General features: G+C 55.9%; 4 protein-coding genes across 4 annotated transcripts; all 4 read right to left on the bottom strand.

Moving 5' to 3' along the window:
- Positions 1-3,250: 3,250 nt before the first annotated feature.
- On the bottom strand, positions 3,251-4,880 carry LOC104018274 (protein S100-A8-like). The gene is made up of 3 exons (XM_087772463.1): positions 4,855-4,880; positions 3,843-4,071; positions 3,251-3,415 (listed from the first exon to the last, which is right to left on the bottom strand). The coding sequence occupies exons 2-3, from the start codon at positions 4,041-4,043 to the stop codon at positions 3,251-3,253; spliced, it is 366 nt and encodes a 121-aa protein (XP_087628589.1). The 5' UTR covers positions 4,044-4,071; positions 4,855-4,880.
- A 2,280-nt stretch (positions 4,881-7,160) lies between these two features.
- On the bottom strand, positions 7,161-7,983 carry LOC148053835 (protein S100-A12-like). The gene is made up of 3 exons (XM_087772448.1): positions 7,929-7,983; positions 7,608-7,764; positions 7,161-7,367 (listed from the first exon to the last, which is right to left on the bottom strand). Exons 2-3 carry the CDS (start codon positions 7,758-7,760, stop codon positions 7,161-7,163), a joined length of 360 nt encoding a protein of 119 aa, XP_087628574.1. The 5' UTR covers positions 7,761-7,764; positions 7,929-7,983.
- Positions 7,984-11,518: 3,535 nt separating this feature from the next.
- LOC104018247 (protein S100-A4) lies at positions 11,519-12,695 on the bottom strand. The gene is made up of 3 exons (XM_009471362.2): positions 12,545-12,695; positions 11,882-12,036; positions 11,519-11,775 (listed from the first exon to the last, which is right to left on the bottom strand). Exons 2-3 carry the CDS (start codon positions 12,017-12,019, stop codon positions 11,611-11,613), a joined length of 303 nt encoding a protein of 100 aa, XP_009469637.1. The 5' UTR covers positions 12,020-12,036; positions 12,545-12,695; the 3' UTR covers positions 11,519-11,610.
- A 1,741-nt stretch (positions 12,696-14,436) lies between these two features.
- On the bottom strand, positions 14,437-15,703 carry LOC104018248 (protein S100-A4). The gene is made up of 3 exons (XM_009471363.2): positions 15,674-15,703; positions 15,289-15,447; positions 14,437-14,618 (listed from the first exon to the last, which is right to left on the bottom strand). Exons 2-3 carry the CDS (start codon positions 15,427-15,429, stop codon positions 14,454-14,456), a joined length of 306 nt encoding a protein of 101 aa, XP_009469638.1. The 5' UTR covers positions 15,430-15,447; positions 15,674-15,703; the 3' UTR covers positions 14,437-14,453.
- Positions 15,704-16,875: the final 1,172 nt, after the last annotated feature.

Below are 16,875 nucleotides of genomic sequence, written 5' to 3'. Positions count from 1 at the left end.
GCCAGGACGTGACCATGTCCCCTTCACCCCCTCCACCTGGCCCTTGGGGCTGCAATTCTCCATCAGCTCTCAACAGAAGTCCCTTCCCCTCGGCTTCTTCAGTTTCACCTGCTTTACTCTCCTCTGTAGGGGTGTCTTTTCACGCCACGAGGCAAAGGGAACCCACAGCATCATGCCTGCACTTCTCCAATGAGCCAGCACCACTTGGCCCTGTAGCGTCCCCACCCTTGCAGCCCTGGTGCACCCAAAAGCATCCTGCTGTCCCATTGCTTCATGCAGCCCAGCAATGACAGCATGGTCAGGGTTGCCTGTGTGACACAGGGACAGAGCTGGTGCTGAGGGCAGTGCCCCAGCTCTGGAGGACCATCCCCTGCCTGCAGCAAGCAGCTCTTTATGAAAGACAAACAATACAGGGTGGGTTCCCAACCTGGTGGAACTTCATTTCACCTCCTCAGGTTAGCCACAGCCTGTGCAAAGGGTGGTTTCTCCCCACCCAAGGTATGCTCTGAGCTGTGGAGACAAGGTGTGGCTGGAAGGTGTATTTTTACTTTTTAGGTCTGTGTCCTCACTTTGTGGCTTCTTTTTTTTGTTGTTTCTCAGTGTTTCAGAGACCCAGCACAGGCGCTTTGGCTCAGAGTGGCTAAGATCAGGAGCAAAACGAGATTTTCCAGTGCTTCTTCATTAAAATGGTCTGCCTGCTGATTCAGCTGGCTTGTTTGGGGGTTTGTTTAACCTGCCAAACATGAAGCTAATCTCAGACACAAAGAGGCCAAAACGGGGCCAGGGACAGGCCTGGGGCAAGCTCCAGGAGCTCCAGATGAGCTGACACGGGGCAGAATCATGCAGAGAGCGGCTCAGGGATGCAGCCCTGGTCCACACGCAGTGGCCACCCGGACCCCGGCCCTCACTAGTGGGGGTGCACCGCATTTCACAACAGGAGTGCTTTGATGCACAAAACTGCTGGAGAAAGGCCAGGGCGTTTCACAACAGGGTGTCGGGGACCATCCGCTCAGTTGCAGAATTTTGTAGCAATTTCAGGAAACCCTACTTCTGGTCATTTTATCATCTCAGAGGTAGGGAAGGGCAAAGATGGATTACAGGGTATGGGATGGGCCAGGGATTTCCAAAGAGGGATGGTGGCTAGACCCTCAGATGTGCCCACCAGGCAGCAGGGGTGAGACCCCAGGTATCTGTTCTTTAAATGCCACTGCAGTTACTAAGGTGACCAGGGAGCCTGGGTATCACTTAGGGTCACAGGAACATGAGCTAGCACAACTTTTTGCCTGGCTCTGCAGGTCTCCTTGCAGGGGGAGCCCCTCTGTCCAGCTGTGCCTGTAAGCCATGCCAAAGTGGATGCAGCAAGCTGTGATCCTGGCCCCAAGGCCACCAGGGTTGAGCAAGCATCCACTTGCTGGAGCTGCAGAGGGGAAGAAGTAGGAAATAAGAGTCAGGCAGCATGCCAGCAGCCCAATAGCCATGGCAAGTGAACGATCTGGTTCGAGGTGACTGGAGTTGGTTGTACCCTGAGGGCCTGAGCCCTGGCAGGGCACCCCATGCTTGACAATCATTGCAAAACATTGCAACATCTTTCAAAATACACGTTTACAGGCAAGTGGCTGGCTGATGCGGGAAGAGGGCATGGCAGGGTTTGTCACTATGTGGTTTGCTGTATTTCACAGCAGGTTTTAGCACAGGATCAGAACAGGACATATGTTCTGGTTGCTAGATGTGGTTTTAGCTTGGGGAAGCCAGGGGACGCACTCTGAGCCCTGGCTCCTGAGCACCTTTGAATGCTCAGACCAGCGATGCTCCAGCCTGGCACGAGCAGCCACCATGGGAGCTGGGGCAGCCTAGAGGGTTTCCCATCCTGGAGCCACAGGGGAAAGGATTTCCCAGTCCTTTAGCTTAAGCCAAAAGGCGTTCACATACATCTCAGCCATATCAAACAGCTACTAACAGCTGCTTGGGAGGCACTGCCTTGGTCCAGCCCAAAGGGAGCTGGACACGGGCAAGACACAACTGCTGCAGGGTGCTTGACCCTCTCCAAGCCCTCCTGGAGCTCTGGCAGATTGCTGGGCTGGATCTGGCCATTGCCCTTGCCCTTCCTGCCTGTGCTACAACGTGCAAAGTGTTGCTCTCGCTTGTGCTGGGGCAGCTGTCGGCTCAGCCCCACGGGGTGGTGGTACCCGAGCATTCGTTGAGAAAGAGATGGATTATAGTGTATTTAGTACCCAGAAATGGTTTGTTGGTGCTGGAAGACATCTCCCACATGTCTCAGCCAGGGACAAGATCCTCGTGCCCTCCTGGAGCCCGTCAGGATTTTGGTGGGAACATTTTACTGGTGGAAAACTCCAAGGTGGAAACCATCTGGGTGTTTCATCTTGGCTGGGTAGCAAGTGATTCAGCAGGGTTGGGAGGGAGTACTCCAGATGACTTGTCTGTGTGGGAAAACTCTGAAATTTGAGTTTTCATTGGGATTTAGGGAGAAAATTTTAAATCTCAGAATTTTCCGCAGGCCAGAAGCTATATATACAGATAACTTGTGCGTGTATTTCTTTTTTTTCCTAAGAGCACCCTGGTTTGTTCTTGTGGTAAAGGCTGTGTTCTGTTGTGAACCACTGTTGTTGTGGGTTTGAATGCATTTTTCCTGCTCATGGGTGATTCTGCATCCAGAAGATGCACTTGGCATGGCCAAGGGGAAAGAGCTGGATGAGGACGGGCAAAACAGGAGGTGTTTCCCCAAGCTAGGCTGCCTCTGCTCTTCCTAGTCTATGCAGAAAACTTCCTCTGCCAGGAGAAAAACCTCTAATATGACTTGTATATGTTGCAGCTGATGGTTAAAACCCTTGCAGAGCTAGGTGGTGTCTTGTGCTGGTCTTCTGGCCATTAATACCCTCATAGCCCAGCAGTCCAGCCCTCTCAGCTTAGACCAGACACTGAGCAGTACAGCTCTTGCCCACTCACATCTCGATAATAAGCCTCTTACTTTACAAGGTTTTGGGGTGCCTCATTTAGGCAAGCCTTTATCCCGCAGCTCCAGCAGGACCGTGCATTCGCTGCAGCTAGCACCCACCCTCCCCATCCATGTGATGGATGTGAGAAGGAGTGCTGAGATACGAAGGACTCGGTGAACTTCAAGTGATGCTTTATTGTCTCACAAGCATGAGTGATCCAAGCAGACAGAAAGCAGCCAGAGCACAATTCCTATAAGCAACCCTCTCCGAGTTTTTCATGGGTCATGCATTGAGACTCAATCCTTGTCTGGTGTACAGCGATCGTCCCTGTGGCTGATGCGATGGGCATCATCGGTCAGCTTGGCCAAGATGATGGTGAACTCCTCGAAAGACAGCTCTTTGTCCTTATTTAAGTCTGTCTCTTTGAAGAGCTTGTTCAGGTAGTCATGACGGTTCCTGTCCTGAAATTGGGGGACAGGATATGTGTTAGCATGCCCCCTCCCTGGGCTGCACACCCACTGGTGGAAACTGAGCCAGCTTTTTTGTTGCATGCCCTGGGAAGTGTTTGGAAGCTGCAGGATCATTGTGACCCTCTCCTACCTTGCAGTTATCCCCTAGTTAAAACCCCAGATGGACAGGCTCTTGTCCCAAGCCCCTTTGGCTGCTCCATACCCCTGCAGTGGCAGGAGGGATGAGCACAGGTGGCCCCACAGCACATGGACAAGCTGGGTCTGATCACAGAAAACTACTCTGTGGACCACAGCCATGGTGGGGACTGCACCTCATTCCCCCAGGAGCATCCTCAAAGGCAACCTCAGCCTCATCCCCCACACCCTCCCAAGGAGAGCATCCCTCCAGGGAGCACAACACGGCTCATGTGGCACTCACGCAAGCTTGCAGGAAAGTCGGTGCCTGCTCAGTCAGCAGTTTCTGGAAGTCGCTGAAGCTGAGGAGGTCGAGCTGGCCATCCCGGATGCTGTAATGGTGGTAGACGTTCACCACGGTTTCCAGGGCCATCTCCAGCGTGCAGTTTCCAGGGAACTGCCGAGTCTCGGGAAGGGTGGTTCTGGGCTGGGTGCTTGCAGACATGGCTGAGCACTTGAGGTACCCACAGAAACTGTGTGGAGAAACATCAAAGCCATGAGATGCATCAAAAATCAGGCACCCCATGCCATGCTTTTGGCCCCCACCCCAGGCACCCCAAGGGGGGCTGTGCTGCACCTCCCCAGCGTAGCAGCAGATCTGCACCAGGAACCCTGTCTCGTCGGGGCTGAGCAAGCCAGCAGCGCCCAGCGTGCCCCAGGGGCGGTCGGCAGCTCCTCGGCACTGAGCGGGTAATAAGTGGTTTTAGGAATATTGCTGTTTTACAGCATCGCCCAACCGCCTCTAATTTTAGCTTCATCCAAGAAGCAGCTTGTTCTTACTGACCTGGAGGCATTTGTCAGGCAAATTGGACAAGCTCATCAGGCTGTAGTCGCATATCTGTACCATGCCACTGACAGCAAGGATGACTTTAAGGCAGGGAGCACGGTTCAGGTAAAGGTTCCATTGTAGCCTTTGCCTGACCTCCTCCTCTCTCTGAATCTCCCTCTCCTCTTTGGGCTGCAAACCCTTTTCACTGCAGACACTGAGCAGAGAGACCCTGCTCTCCGATGGGTGCCACCGTGCAGGTGACACTCCTGAAGGGCACTCTCCTTGCCAGCAGAAGCAATTACACCTCCACTAAAGATGGCACAGAAATGCTATTAATTTATACTTGTCTTGTAGCCGAAACCAGCCTCCCACCCTGGCCCAAGTAGAAAGCATCAACCTGGAATAAAACAGGCATGGCATGAAGTGACATTCAAAATCGCTTCTCCTTCATCTTATTTCCTGCAAGAACCATTGCAGTGTTACTTACCCTTGTCTCCAAGAAGGGTTTGCAGAGGACGGGTCTGTTGCAGTGATCCAAGAGCCTGGGCAGCCCTTTTATATATGTTTGAGGTCCTCTTTCATCAGAGGTGGTGACACACCTGTTGCAAGCAGCAGCTTGAGTTAATATTTCCCATACCTGGAAATTGCAAGGTGGGAACTTCTGAACCCCTCCCCATCTCATAACTCTGCATAGTTCCTGGTTGCACCCACCAGGCTTTGGAAATGCTGTCCTTCCACCCCACCGTCACCTCCGACAGGGCTGAGCTGTTCATGTGACAGGCAAAGAATGGGAAAAACACTGGATGTATTGTCACACCTCGACGTGAGCGTAAAGGGCAAGTCCATCTTGGCAGAACTTGCCAAAATGTTGCGAGTTTTCCAATGTGCTGAAAATTTTGCACGCTCTTATGCTGGTGTAGAAGAAAGATGGGTTGTTTCAGAGAGATGTGGATAACTTTGTCCCTTGGTTGTTTTTTGTTATCTCTGTTTTCTGCAATACTAACTGGTTGAACACTAGCAAAGAGAAAGGCAGTGTACGCCTTTTAATAAATTGCTTTCCAGAGTATTTTCCACTACTTTCTACTTTCACATCACTTCTACCAGACCTTTCCTCTTGGTCCAGAAACTTTGTGGAGGAAACTGGGCATAAAACGAGAAGAAAATCTGAGGTCAGGGTCTTTACTGGTTGGAGCATTAACTAGCAAGTGTTTTGCAACAGTCACCTCTGTGTCACCCATCTTGCGTTAGCAGAACAGGTACTAGAAGAATGAGGAGACTACAAAAAGATGTAAAAATAAGACAATAGATTCCAGGAAGAGGGTAGGAACAGAAAAACAAAAGGGTAACCATTCCTGTTTGAGGATGTTTCTTGCGTGTCCTGGGGCCAGTATCAAGAACTGTTGCATGAGATTTATTCTGGTATCCCTGACTCACTTGATGGCTTTTTTGTTTTCCTGCCATTCTCATTAGGGACTGTTGACAATCCAAAATTGCATCCTCGTTCCCCAGCTGGCCTTGTAAAGCATTGGCAGAGGCTGGTTTTTGCCCTGTGCGCTTCCATAGTCCCCACGCAGACAGACCTGTGGGCCCTGAATTCCCATCTTTCCCAGCCGTTTCCCCCAAAACCTGTGGGGGAGGCAGCTCACAATGCCCAGCCCCACAAGGGGAGTGATGCCCAAGTGACACCTGGGTGCCCTGGCAGGACGGTGAATAACATCTGCCTCTGGGGGACAGAGGCTGCTCCCCAATGGCAAAATTGTGGAGCTAGAGAGTGATCACCTGTGTCAATGAGTGCAAATAACCATGCAAAAGCCCCATGCTTCCTTTTGGGGCTCGGTTTCACATGGGACAGGCTTCTGGTTTCAGCTGATATTGGACATGTCGGAGCCTCCTGAGCCTGAGAGTTTCCCATTCAGTGCAGGGTCACTGGCAGATACAGGAGCTCTTTTCTGCTCACGTATCTGCCCCCCAGGAGCCCGCGGTGGCTTGTAAATGTTCTGTGACCTGGGGTTTGTTGCCCCATGCTAACAAAAACATCCGACTTTATTGTGCAGAGTTAACACCAGCTCTCTGGAGCCCCTCAGCCTCGTTCTTTGTTGTGTCGGGGCTTGCAAGATAAGCCCTGGTTGCTTTGCGGGTTACAAAAGCATTGCACGCACCCCTGGGATGTTGCACCCCCAGCCCCAGAGCTGGGTCTCGGCAGTGACCTGAGGAAGCAGCCCCTGGCTGTGCTTCACCCTGGCATGTCCTGGAGCTGGTGCAAAGAGGGGTTGGGAGAACCAGGGCTGAGGAGGCTCTTGTGCAGCCACCAGCTGTCCCTATGCAGGAACCTCCCCAGCATGATGGGGTGCTACACCTCCTGTGCTGAGGCGAAGGGTGCTGGGGCCAACCACCCTGTGCAGGGAACCTGCTGAGCCTCAGGAAGGCAGTGGGAGCATGCTGGGGTCTGACATGCTTCAGGACGGGGAGCCCAGCAGCACTGTTGTTCTGGCTCCCAACTCTGCAGGGAGCAGGGTCCCCCCGTGCCGCCTTCCCTTTCCCATTGCGTCTCCAGTTCAATCTGCGTTTAACCCCCCACAGCTGCAGGCTGGGTGCATATTGCGTCCTCCCTGGAGACAACAGGACACATAATACAGATGCATTTGGTGCTTGAAGAAAGGAATTTTATTTCAATGCCATAGTCAGAAGCAGATGACAAAGCTTTGGTTACAGCTTTGTGTTTGTGGGCAAACAGAAGGGATGATGCTACTGGAAGAGCACAATCCCATGGGCACAGTGACCCTGGGAACTGCTTCACTTGGGACCATGGCCGTGGTCATGGCCATGACCAGCATCTGGATGGTGGTCGTGGCTCCTGTGATGCTGGTGTGACCTATTGTGGGCATCAATGGCCACGAGATTCAGGGTGGTCAGGAACTCGGTGAACTTCAGGCGACCATCGTGGTTGCGGTCTGCTCTGGTGAAGAGCTTGCTTATGTAGTCATCAACGGACGTGTTAGGCTGCAGCAGAACAAACACAAAAAAGAGTCAGCCTGAAGCAGAGCGGCGTTCAGGGTCACCCTGCCAGCCCGCAGCTACAGCATGAGGCTTGCCCAGCAAGGGTTGCGCGGTTTCAGGAAAACCCCAGAAAAACCTTCCATCCCCTTTGGGAGGCTCTCAGCCACCCCCATGCCCCAGGAGGCCACCACTCCTGCAAGCTCGCACCAGCATTAGGAGAGTTGGGCCACACTTGGCTCTTACCGGCATGGTGTTGTGGAGGAAGGGCTTGGCGGTCTCCTTCAGCAGCTCTGAGAACTCAGTCTTGCTCAGGTAGTCATCTATGGGGTACTTAATGGCATACTGGTGGTAGATGTTGACGACGCACTCCAAGGCGAGCTCCAGGTCGGTTTTCATCTTGCTAGGAAGGGACAGACAGCAAAACATTAAACCCCATTGGAGGAGACCAATGGGAAGTCCGGGAGACCCAGCCAGGCTCTGGTTGTCCGGCAGGGTCGGGGTCATGCCAGTGGCACTTCCAGCAGCACGAAGCCCAAAGCCATCATTTGGCAAGGACCTGCTTACCTACGAGCAGTGCTGGGGCTGACTTCTGCAGACAGTGGTGCGCGGGAGCGGAGGAACGGGCAGGAGCAGTGATGGTGCGGTGGAGGCAAGGTCTCTTTTATACTCTCCCTGAGCTACGATTTGTGACACCCTCAAATTTCCTTCGGGGCAATAACCCCAGGAATTGTGCAAGGCTATGCAGCACGCCCAGGCGGCAATTTCTTGCTTGGCTCCAGGAACTGGCTGCTCCCACTGTTAATGAGGGAGGGGACACACCGAACTCGTTAGGGCAAAACACGGAAACACCAAAAGACACATTTGCAGGCAGCCAGCATCATGGGTCAGTGACGGTGCCGGGGCTTTCCCAGGAGCCGGGACACTCCTGCAGAGTTTGGGGGTCTTTGCGGAGATGACGGAAAAGGAATTTTTCCAGATCACAGGAAAGTTGCTGGGTTGAGGGTCTCCAGTGGGATGATGCTGTTTTTTCCCAATGGGGGATGTGGTTCATCATTCCTGTATCTGCCCTGATGCTGTTGAATTTGGCTGGAGGTGTGGTGTCTGCCCCCAGCACGTTGCTGCATGGGTGCTGGGGGATGGCCAATGCATCCCACCCCCCAGCCACCTCTCCAAAATCATGAGCAGCATTCCTCCTTGAATCATTTCTTAACAGCTAGCCAGGAAGCCAAGACAGACGTTACAAATCCAGGCATGCCGGAAAACTGCTAGCCAGTCTTAGGAGGTGGCATTTCCCGGCAGCCGTAATTGCTGCCTGATGATAACCGAGGGCATTGGCAATCCCTGCCTGATCCCAGTGTTGGGGGGACGCTGCCACTTGTGGGAGATCCCATGGTGTTCCCAGTGCCTGGGATGGGCTGCTAAACCCTGTGTGTCTTGGGGGAAAGACAGTCTGGTGGGGCTGGTGAGGAGCCTGTACCCCAGGATGCCCAAGCCCTTCACCCCAAGTCCATGCTTGTTGGGACTGGCACAGCAAAAAGCCCATGCTAGCTGTTAAGGCTTTGAAGAGATGGGAAGGAAAGCAGTGATGAAACATCTCGCCATCAGCCTCCTAATCCAGGAGCATGAGGAACTGGTGCCAGAAAAAGGCCTAAATTGCAAAAGAGTGAAACAAAGGGACAGGTTGTATGGTGGAAGGAGACGGGTGAGTCTTCTCCAGGAAGGGGAGCCACGCAGGGCTGATCGCGGTGCAGCATTGGTGAGACGTGATGAGACACACGTGGGGAGGTGTGAAGGGATGTGCCTGTGCCACATGGGGAGGTGGCAGGAGACACGCATGCGCCGTGGGGCAGGCAAGAAGGGACAGGTCTGCCCTGTGTGTCTTCATGCAGCCATTTGCTGCCCAGCCTGACACGGAAGCCATGTGCCCAAGCACCAGGAGCTCCTGGCACATGCCCTGCCTTGAGGCCCAGTTGCTATGCCATGGCAGCCCAAGCTCCAGGGCAAGAGCCGCCATGGGGTATTGGCATCTGCTCCATGGCCAAGTGCAGCCACGGGGCTGGGAGTGTTGGTGCTGTAGTGATGGAGCCAGTACAGCCCCGAGGGCATGGTGGCAGGGGTGTGGATGGATGCAGGCAGGTTGGGATGCCTGTGAACAGCATCATGCCAGCTTCAAATATTCACAGATAGGGCATAAAAGGGGCCAAGGGCTTGTAGGGGGGTCCCTTTCACCTGCCTCTGGGATGCAAGTGTGGTGCAGCCACGTTCTCAGGTGTTTCACTGAGCCTGGAGGGATGGACGGGGTTTTTTTCCTAATATTGATGCTCAGGTGAGCGCTGGATCTCAGAAGCTGGGGTTCATGGAACAACCCCTACACCCTCCATTTGGGGGAGCAGGGGGATGAGTTTCGACCCCGGTCTCCTGGCAAACCAGCCCTTGCAAAGCCAAGGGTGCAGTGCCTGGGTGGGAGTCCCAGGCAGAAGGACGGGCAGAGCATTGCCAGCACCCAAGAGGATCTGTCTGCGGGGACATGAGCACTGGATGCAGCCCCTCACTGTGTCCCTCCCACTCACCTCCAGCAAGAGAAAAAACAGTGCCATCCATGAGGTTTTAATTTATTTAAGGTTCAAAAACAAGCAGAAACACAGGAACAAATCTTTACAATAGGAAATTACAAAAAACTTTACAAAAGGTCCTTAAAAAGGACCGCAAAAGGCCCCTGGGGCCCCTTGCCCCGCCAGCTGGCCCAGCTCTACATTTTGCATTCCTTCAGTGTATTGCTGCAGATCACGGCCAGGGCCCCCAGGAAGGCGACGTACTCCTGGAAATTCACTTCCCTCTCTTTGTTATAGTCCACGTCCAGTCCACGCCGCGGCTGTGGGCAGCACGAGGATGGAAGGGAGCTCAGCGAGCAGCTGGGAGCTGGTCCAGCCTTGGGGCAGGGAGTGGGGAGCGCCCGGGCCATTGCTCCCTCTCCACCCTGGGGGATGCTCTGCAACCCTCTATCTTGCCCTGGTGCCAGCAGGGCAGGAGGGGGCAAAGCCCCTCCAAACTCAGCTCAGCGCAGCCCCCCAGGGTCTGGCCCCGAGCGGGCAGGGGGCTGCCCCGCATCCCCACCATCGTGCCACCCCAGCGTGTTGCATCAGCTGGGGCCGGTGGCTGCAGGGTGACTCACGGGCTGCAGCCCGTACGTGGGTCCCGGCCGCCTCCACACGCAGCCCCGGGGCTGGCGGAGGGGGCATCCTGGAGGAGGGGGGCAAAGCCAGGGCTGGGCAAAGCAAAGCCTTCATGACATCTCCGCTCACCAGTGCTTCTGGGAGCAGCCCCAAGCCCACCGATAAAGGTCCAGCTCCCAGCCGGGCGGTGGGGGGGCAGCCACATCTGGAAGGGCCATGCTGCACATCTGGAGCCCAGCACACAAGCCTGGGTCGGCCACAGCTGTTCGGTGGGGGGAAAAGGGGATCAGAGGGAGGAAATGGAGACTTACAGATGTGAGCAGGCTCCGGTGCAGGGAAGGGAGGGCTGTGGCTGCGCGGTTCCTCGCATTTATAGCCATGGGCTGAGTCCTCCCATGCTGGCAGCCCAGGGGAGCTGGCTGCGTGCACGGGGGAAGCCACTCCTCTGCACGCCACAACCCCACCCCGAGCAGGAACGCAACTGAAATCCCTCTCCCAAGGGTTCACTTGGGGTGGGGAAGGGACAAGAGTGGCTTCCCAACGCAGCAGGTCCTGCCCCACGGAGCAGCAGGTGGGGGGACAGATGCGGACCCCGTGTGAGCTTAATAATTATGGCTAAAATACAGTTGTTCACCCGTCGCTGTTGTCACGACACCGGTCGGAGGCATTAATTCCTGCGAAAGCTCTCGCCTTGCCTTGCACGGCCACGAAGCAGTTACCAGGGCTGCAGGGCAGGGTGCTGACTCACGCTAACGCGGCCAGCGGGGATCAGCCCCGTGGGCAGTTTACGAGGGCTCAGGGAATGCGGTGCCCATGCTGCAGCAGAGCAAACTCCAGCAAACTCCAGCTCAGAAGCGCCCTTGCTCTCGCTCGTCATCCGGTACCTGCAACACGCATGTGGAAGGGAACGGGGTCTTCCCCAGTGTGACAGCACCCCTGTCCCTGGGGCAAGAAACCCCCATTGCAAAGCAGGCAGACAACTTTGTTTAAAGCAACCTTTATTGAAAAAGTATCAGTAAGACAGCGGGAGGGTCATGGGGGGAGCCATGCAGCCCGGGGCCAGTGCCCTGTGCTCACTTCCTCCGCGGCATCTTGTCGGGGCAGTCCTGGAAGAAGTCGTTGCACATCATGGCCATGCAGGCCAGGAAGGTCACGTACTCTTGGAAATCCACCTCACTGTCACTGTTGCTGTCCAGGTGGCCCATGAGCTGCTGTAAGCTGGCCTCACTGGTTTGACTCTGCCAAGGGGCAACAGGGAAGTTAAAATGGGGTTTTCCATCAAGGGCCATATCCCCAAGTCCCAGCATCGCCCGTGGGATGTGGCACCCCCTGCCCCACACTTACGCTGAAGCTGGGCAGCTCCTTCATGAGCAGCTCCTTGAGCTCCTGCTTGCTGAGCTTGTATTTGTCCCCCTCCTTCCCCGAGTACTTGTGGAAGGTGGCGACGATCACGGCCAGTGCCTGTTCCAGGGGACACGCCATGGGGGATGCCAGCAAGCCTGGAGGCACCAACAGCACAAGGGGGTGAGAGCAGAGTTCAGCGTCCCCAGACACCCCCATACTGGGGGCCCGACGATCTCCCCCAGACCGTGCAGGCTGCTCTGGTGCCCCATTCCCAGGCACGCACCAAGGTGCATCACTATTTCCTCCTTAATTTCACCCTCCCGCTAGCAGCCGGGCTGGGCATTGCCGTCTGGTACCGGTGCTGAACAACCTCCAAAAAAGCCATGCCAGAGGGGAGAATGAGAGTGGAGGCAGCAGCAGCCCTCTCCTGCCTGAGCCAGGCAGGGAAGGGGCACATGCGCTTTTCCAGCCCTCGGAGATGAAATGCAGCTTTCAAGCTCAGCTCGCTGCAGCGGGAGCCCCACGCTCAGCCCCAGGGGAAAATCTCTGCAGGGGGACCCCGCTGCGGGATGGGGCAGCTGCGCCATCGGCAACATCTGGAGGACATCTGGAGGCCCAGCAAGGCGAGGGGGAACAGAGCATCGTAGGAAAAAAACAACTCACCAACAGCTCAAACGAAACAGCCGAGAACAGGCAGGGCGGAAGGCGAGCCAGCGTCAGGCCACGGCATTTATAGCCCCGCCTGGGACACCTCCCTCGCTACCCGGATGGGAAGGCACCAATGCTGATCCAGCGCCTGTCTGGACACCGGCTGGCAAAGGAGGGGAGGAAACGCTGGGAGCAGCCCTGGCCCCCCCCAAACCATCCTGCTCCTGCACTGCCAAGGGGGCTGGTTTGGGTTAGAAAGAGCAAAATGTGCTGCCAGGGCTGGACGGGGACCACCTGGTGGAGGAGAATCCTTAGGGACAGGGGATGAAGCGAGGGCAGCGGTGGGCGCCTCATCCCACCGCTGCCAGCGAGGGCAGGCAATGCCAGTGCGGGGTGAGATGCCGCACACGATGGTTTTGGCAGCATCCCCAGGGATGTCTGGAGCCGCACAATCCCAGGCGGGGCTTGTCCATGGTTTTGTTGTTGTGCTGGGGTTTGGGTGAGGTTTTTTTCTGTTTTTAACTCAACTGCAAGCAATTTCTGTTTCCTAACTGTGAGGGCAGTGCGTCACAACGCCCCGTTGTGTAATGGAGCACTATTTTGGAGTCTGCATGTCCCAGGCATGTGTCAGGGAGCTGCAGGGGAAAGCCAGGAGCCAGCAGTTTGCAAGCCCCTGCAGTGGGGCAAGACAGCTCTTCACCGTTGGTACAAGGGCTGACAAATACCCCAAGTGTCCCGGAGCCTGGCTCAGCCCCCTTGGGACAAAGGCACCCACTGGTCCAGGGATCAGAGTGAGAAAAACAGACTCACTGCCGGCTCCGGGTTGCTCCGATGCCCAGTGGGATGCGAAACCTCACGAAACACCGCGCGGCATCTCCCCAGGTCAGGAGTTTCTTTAGCAACCATTTTGGCAAAAGAAACCCCCGAGCCTGAACCTCATCTCCCTATTAGAAAGTGCAAACTGGTTTAAATTACTGGGAGGGGGCAGAAGCTTCTGGGAGCTCTTTATAAGGACCCTGGGAAGGGGCAGAGCAAAGTTTGGAGCTGCTGGGGAGATGCTGGAAGGGCTTGGGGGTTCAGGGAGGACTTGGGGACAGGTTCTGCCAGGGGTCTGTTCTGCCATGCAATGATGCAGAGGCTTTGTAAAGGCTTTTTGAATCTGGGGTGGTTTCTCTGGGGTTTTGGGACTGCTGGGGAAAGGTGGAGAGCAGCTGCAGCACCTTCCGCAAACCAGCCCAGACCTGCCAGGAGCTGCTTCAGCGATGGGGAGGTGGAGGCGGGGTGAGCCCCGTGATTCCCAGCTGGTAACGCAGGCTGACATGTTCAGGAAACTGCCGCTCGTCTGCAGCCCTACGGCTCCGTGGTAAACCTGGGGGGCTCAGGCTGACCTTCTCCAGTGCAGTCCCCCAGCATGGGCTCGTCCACGCCCCAGGGAGGCTAAGGGTCTCCTCCAGCTGCTCAGAAACAGCTCTTCTCTGCAGGAACCGGGGACATGCTCTGGCTTTTGGGCTTTGCACGGACCTTGCATCTTGCTGCCCGGTTCCTCCAGACCAGCTTTCTCTCCCCAAACCCAATGCATTGCCCAGGGCAGCTCGTGCCAACCTACGAGCCGAGCTGGGCTCAAAGAAGCTCATATGTTTTGAGCTAAACGTGCACTGAACCTCTCCCTGAGCCATCAAGGACGGTTCGGGGGGGATGTCCAAGTATGTTGCTCGGAGGCGGTGCTGAGCTGTTTTGCTTAGTCTTTTCCAAAAAATGCCTCCTGGGGCTGAGTCACGCCGTGGAAAATCCCACAGAGCTGGAGAAAGGCATGAGTCACCCCGCTGCCCGCTAACGTACGGCGCACAAAACCCTGCTGATGCACACCGAGGCTTTGGAAAAGCTTTTATTGAAAGCCCTGTGGCGATGCTATGGGCAGTGGGGGTCACTTCTTGCGGGGCTGCTTGGTGGGGCCATCCTTGAAAAACTCGTTGAAGCCCATGGCGATGCAGGCCAGGAAGCAGACGTACTCCTTAAAGTCCACCTCGCTGTCCTTGTCATGGTCCAGGTCGTTCGTGAGCCTCTTGAACTCCACCTCATCCATTTGTTTCTGCGAGGGGGGAGAGCACAGGGGGGGTAAGCAGTTTCGGGGTGCACGGATGAGCGAGGTGCCTCCCCATCTAGCCCTGTTGCTTGCAAGGACGGCTGTAAAAAGCCTGGGCTTCTCTCACCCTGCCTTGAAGGAGGGTTTTCTCCTTGCCTTTGGAAGGAGGTGGCCTTTAGAAACGCAGGTGGCTTACCTGTGATCTGGGGCACGCTGGCATGGCTACAGCAAATACGCCTCTCGGTCATGAAAAAGTTTCACTAAAAAATTTCTCCTCCCTCCTCCCAGTTTAAACCACAAGCCAGAAGGGGAAGTGGGGGTTAAAAAAGGATTAAAAAATTGAAATCGGAGCATGATTTTCTTTGCCAATCAAAATATTTCTGTGGGTGTAAGAGAGCCAAGTTTCCTTTCAGTCTGAGCATGCTCCAGCTCAGGTCCTCCTGGCCTTGTCCCTCCTTCTCCCCAGGGCTTGCCCTAGAGCATGAGGGCTCGGCGTGTCACACATGGACTGCATCGATCTTGTGTGCTTTGGGGAAATTCAGAGACCACCTCGGCTCGCACTGTTTGCACTGTGCTATGTGGAAAGACCCGAGGCTGGTTTGCTCCTGCCCCTACAACACCTCCTGCCTGGGCACCTCCAAGGGACGCAAAGGGATGTGCCCCAATGGCTACTTACGCTTCCAAAGATGGGCAGCTCCTTGTTCAGCAGCTCCTTGAGCTCTGCCTTGCTGAGTTTGTACTTGTCCCCTTCCTTCCCAGAGTACTTGTGGAAGGTGGTGACTATCACGGCCAGCGCCTGCTCCAGGGGACACGCCATTGCCAGCCTCCTGCACGCCTGGAGGGCACAGCGCCGGGGACAGGGTCAGGGCAGGCTCAGGGTAGCAACAGAGGCCTGTCCCCCCCACCCTGCCAAAACCGTTCCGCGATGCTGCAGAGGGGCAGCTGCAACCCCGGTGCCTCGCGGGGAGGTGTTTCGGGGTGCAGTGACTCCTGGGTGAATTGCAGGTGGAGAGCAAAGCTGCACAATGAGCGATGCACAAGGAAGGGGAGCAGAGACTCACCGGGGTCAGCACAGATCAGGCAGCAGCAAGGAGCCAGGGTGCTGCAGCCAGAGCACGATGGGCATTTATAGCCCAGCCGGGGTGGCACTGCCCAGTACGCCCCATGCAGCCCCCTCGCCTCCAGGCTTTCCCAGCAGCTCTGCACAGGTGGTTTCGCCCGCGCCTCATTTTTGCCTAACGAGCTATGTGATCCCATTAGTGGGAGGTGGGTGGGTTTGGGTGCTGCTGGGAGGAGCTGCCATCCCTACTGGGGAGTCTGGGGACCCAGGAACAAGCCAAGGGATGGGTGCAGGGACTGGGAAGGGCTGGAGCATCCCTTGGGGCTCCCTGGAGAAAGCTGGTCACCAGCCCACGTCCCCCCCTGAGCCATCACTGTACTGTCCCCCACGCCAGCTTTCTGGGTGACCTCGGTCTCCCCAAAACAGACGGTCCCAAGCCAGTGACCCCAATGCAAACATTCAGGCTCCGCAGCAGGGCTGGGGAGGTGACAGCCATTTTATTCAAGCCATGGTCTCGATGCCTTAGCACAGATTCGTTGCAGAACATGCTGAGACAGCCCAGGAGGACCACATATTCCTTGAAGTCCATCATGTTGTCCTTGTCCTCCAGGTCCTTCAGCAGCACCCAGAAGCTGTGCTCATCCAGTTGTTCCTGGCACAGAGCATCAGCGGGGTCGAGGACACCACTCGCCAGCCACGGCACAGGTAGGGATCAACTGCAATGGGTGGTTTCGGCAGATGGGGGGAACCTGTTTCAGGGAGGAGCGAACCCTTCCCTGACCCCCACGTCTTCCCCAGTGGTGGGGAGAGACAAGGGGATGCTGGAGGTCCTGGGAGTCCCCACGCTCGCCCCAGTGAAGCTGGGCAGCTCCTTCAGCTCACCCTTTCTCAGCTGGTACTTGTCCCTCTCCTTCTGTGAGTACTGGTGGAAGGTGGCAATGCTGGATGCCAGGGCTTGTTCCAGGGTGGTGGCCATCCTGGCAGGAGGCTGCTCCCGGGAGAATGCTGGCACTGAGGAGGGCACCCGGCTTTTCCCTGCAAACCCCCAGTTATGTTTGCATTGCCACCCATCTGCAAGAGCCTGTTTGGTTTGGAGGAGGGAGCCAGGGTAAATCCTTGTCTGGCAAAACCCAAGGTGACCTGGCCTTGAGCACCTCGAAGACAGCCAACCTTTCAGTCTCTGGTGATTGCAGAGAAGACGTA

The sequence above is a fragment of the Nipponia nippon genome, unplaced genomic scaffold (genome assembly GCF_047370975.1).
Source record: "Nipponia nippon isolate SJK-2023a ecotype South Korea unplaced genomic scaffold, ASM4737097v1 scaffold_36, whole genome shotgun sequence".
Taxonomy (NCBI): domain Eukaryota; kingdom Metazoa; phylum Chordata; class Aves; order Pelecaniformes; family Threskiornithidae; genus Nipponia; species Nipponia nippon.
This window is presented reverse-complemented; position numbering and strand designations above follow the sequence as displayed.

What these genes read in the sequence shown, in the direction of transcription:
- LOC104018274 (XM_087772463.1), bottom strand. Translation starts at nt 4,043, where the DNA reads ATGTCTGCAAGCACCCAGCCCAGAACCACCCTTCCCGAGACTCGGCAG. An exon ending in CGACTTTCCTGCAAGCTTGC is followed by an intron (nt 3,416 to 3,842) that starts GTGAGTGCCACA and finishes CCCCAATTTCAG; the next exon opens with GACAGGAACCGTCATGACTA.
- LOC148053835 (XM_087772448.1), bottom strand. Translation starts at nt 7,760, where the DNA reads ATGAAAACCGACCTGGAGCTCGCCTTGGAGTGCGTCGTCAACATCTAC. An exon ending in TCCTCCACAACACCATGCCG is followed by an intron (nt 7,368 to 7,607) that starts GTAAGAGCCAAG and finishes GTTCTGCTGCAG; the next exon opens with CCTAACACGTCCGTTGATGA.
- LOC104018247 (XM_009471362.2), bottom strand. Translation starts at nt 12,019, where the DNA reads ATGGCGTGTCCCCTGGAACAGGCACTGGCCGTGATCGTCGCCACCTTC. An exon ending in AGGAGCTGCCCAGCTTCAGC is followed by an intron (nt 11,776 to 11,881) that starts GTAAGTGTGGGG and finishes GCCCCTTGGCAG; the next exon opens with AGTCAAACCAGTGAGGCCAG.
- LOC104018248 (XM_009471363.2), bottom strand. Translation starts at nt 15,429, where the DNA reads ATGGCGTGTCCCCTGGAGCAGGCGCTGGCCGTGATAGTCACCACCTTC. An exon ending in AGCTGCCCATCTTTGGAAGC is followed by an intron (nt 14,619 to 15,288) that starts GTAAGTAGCCAT and finishes CCCCCCTCGCAG; the next exon opens with AAACAAATGGATGAGGTGGA.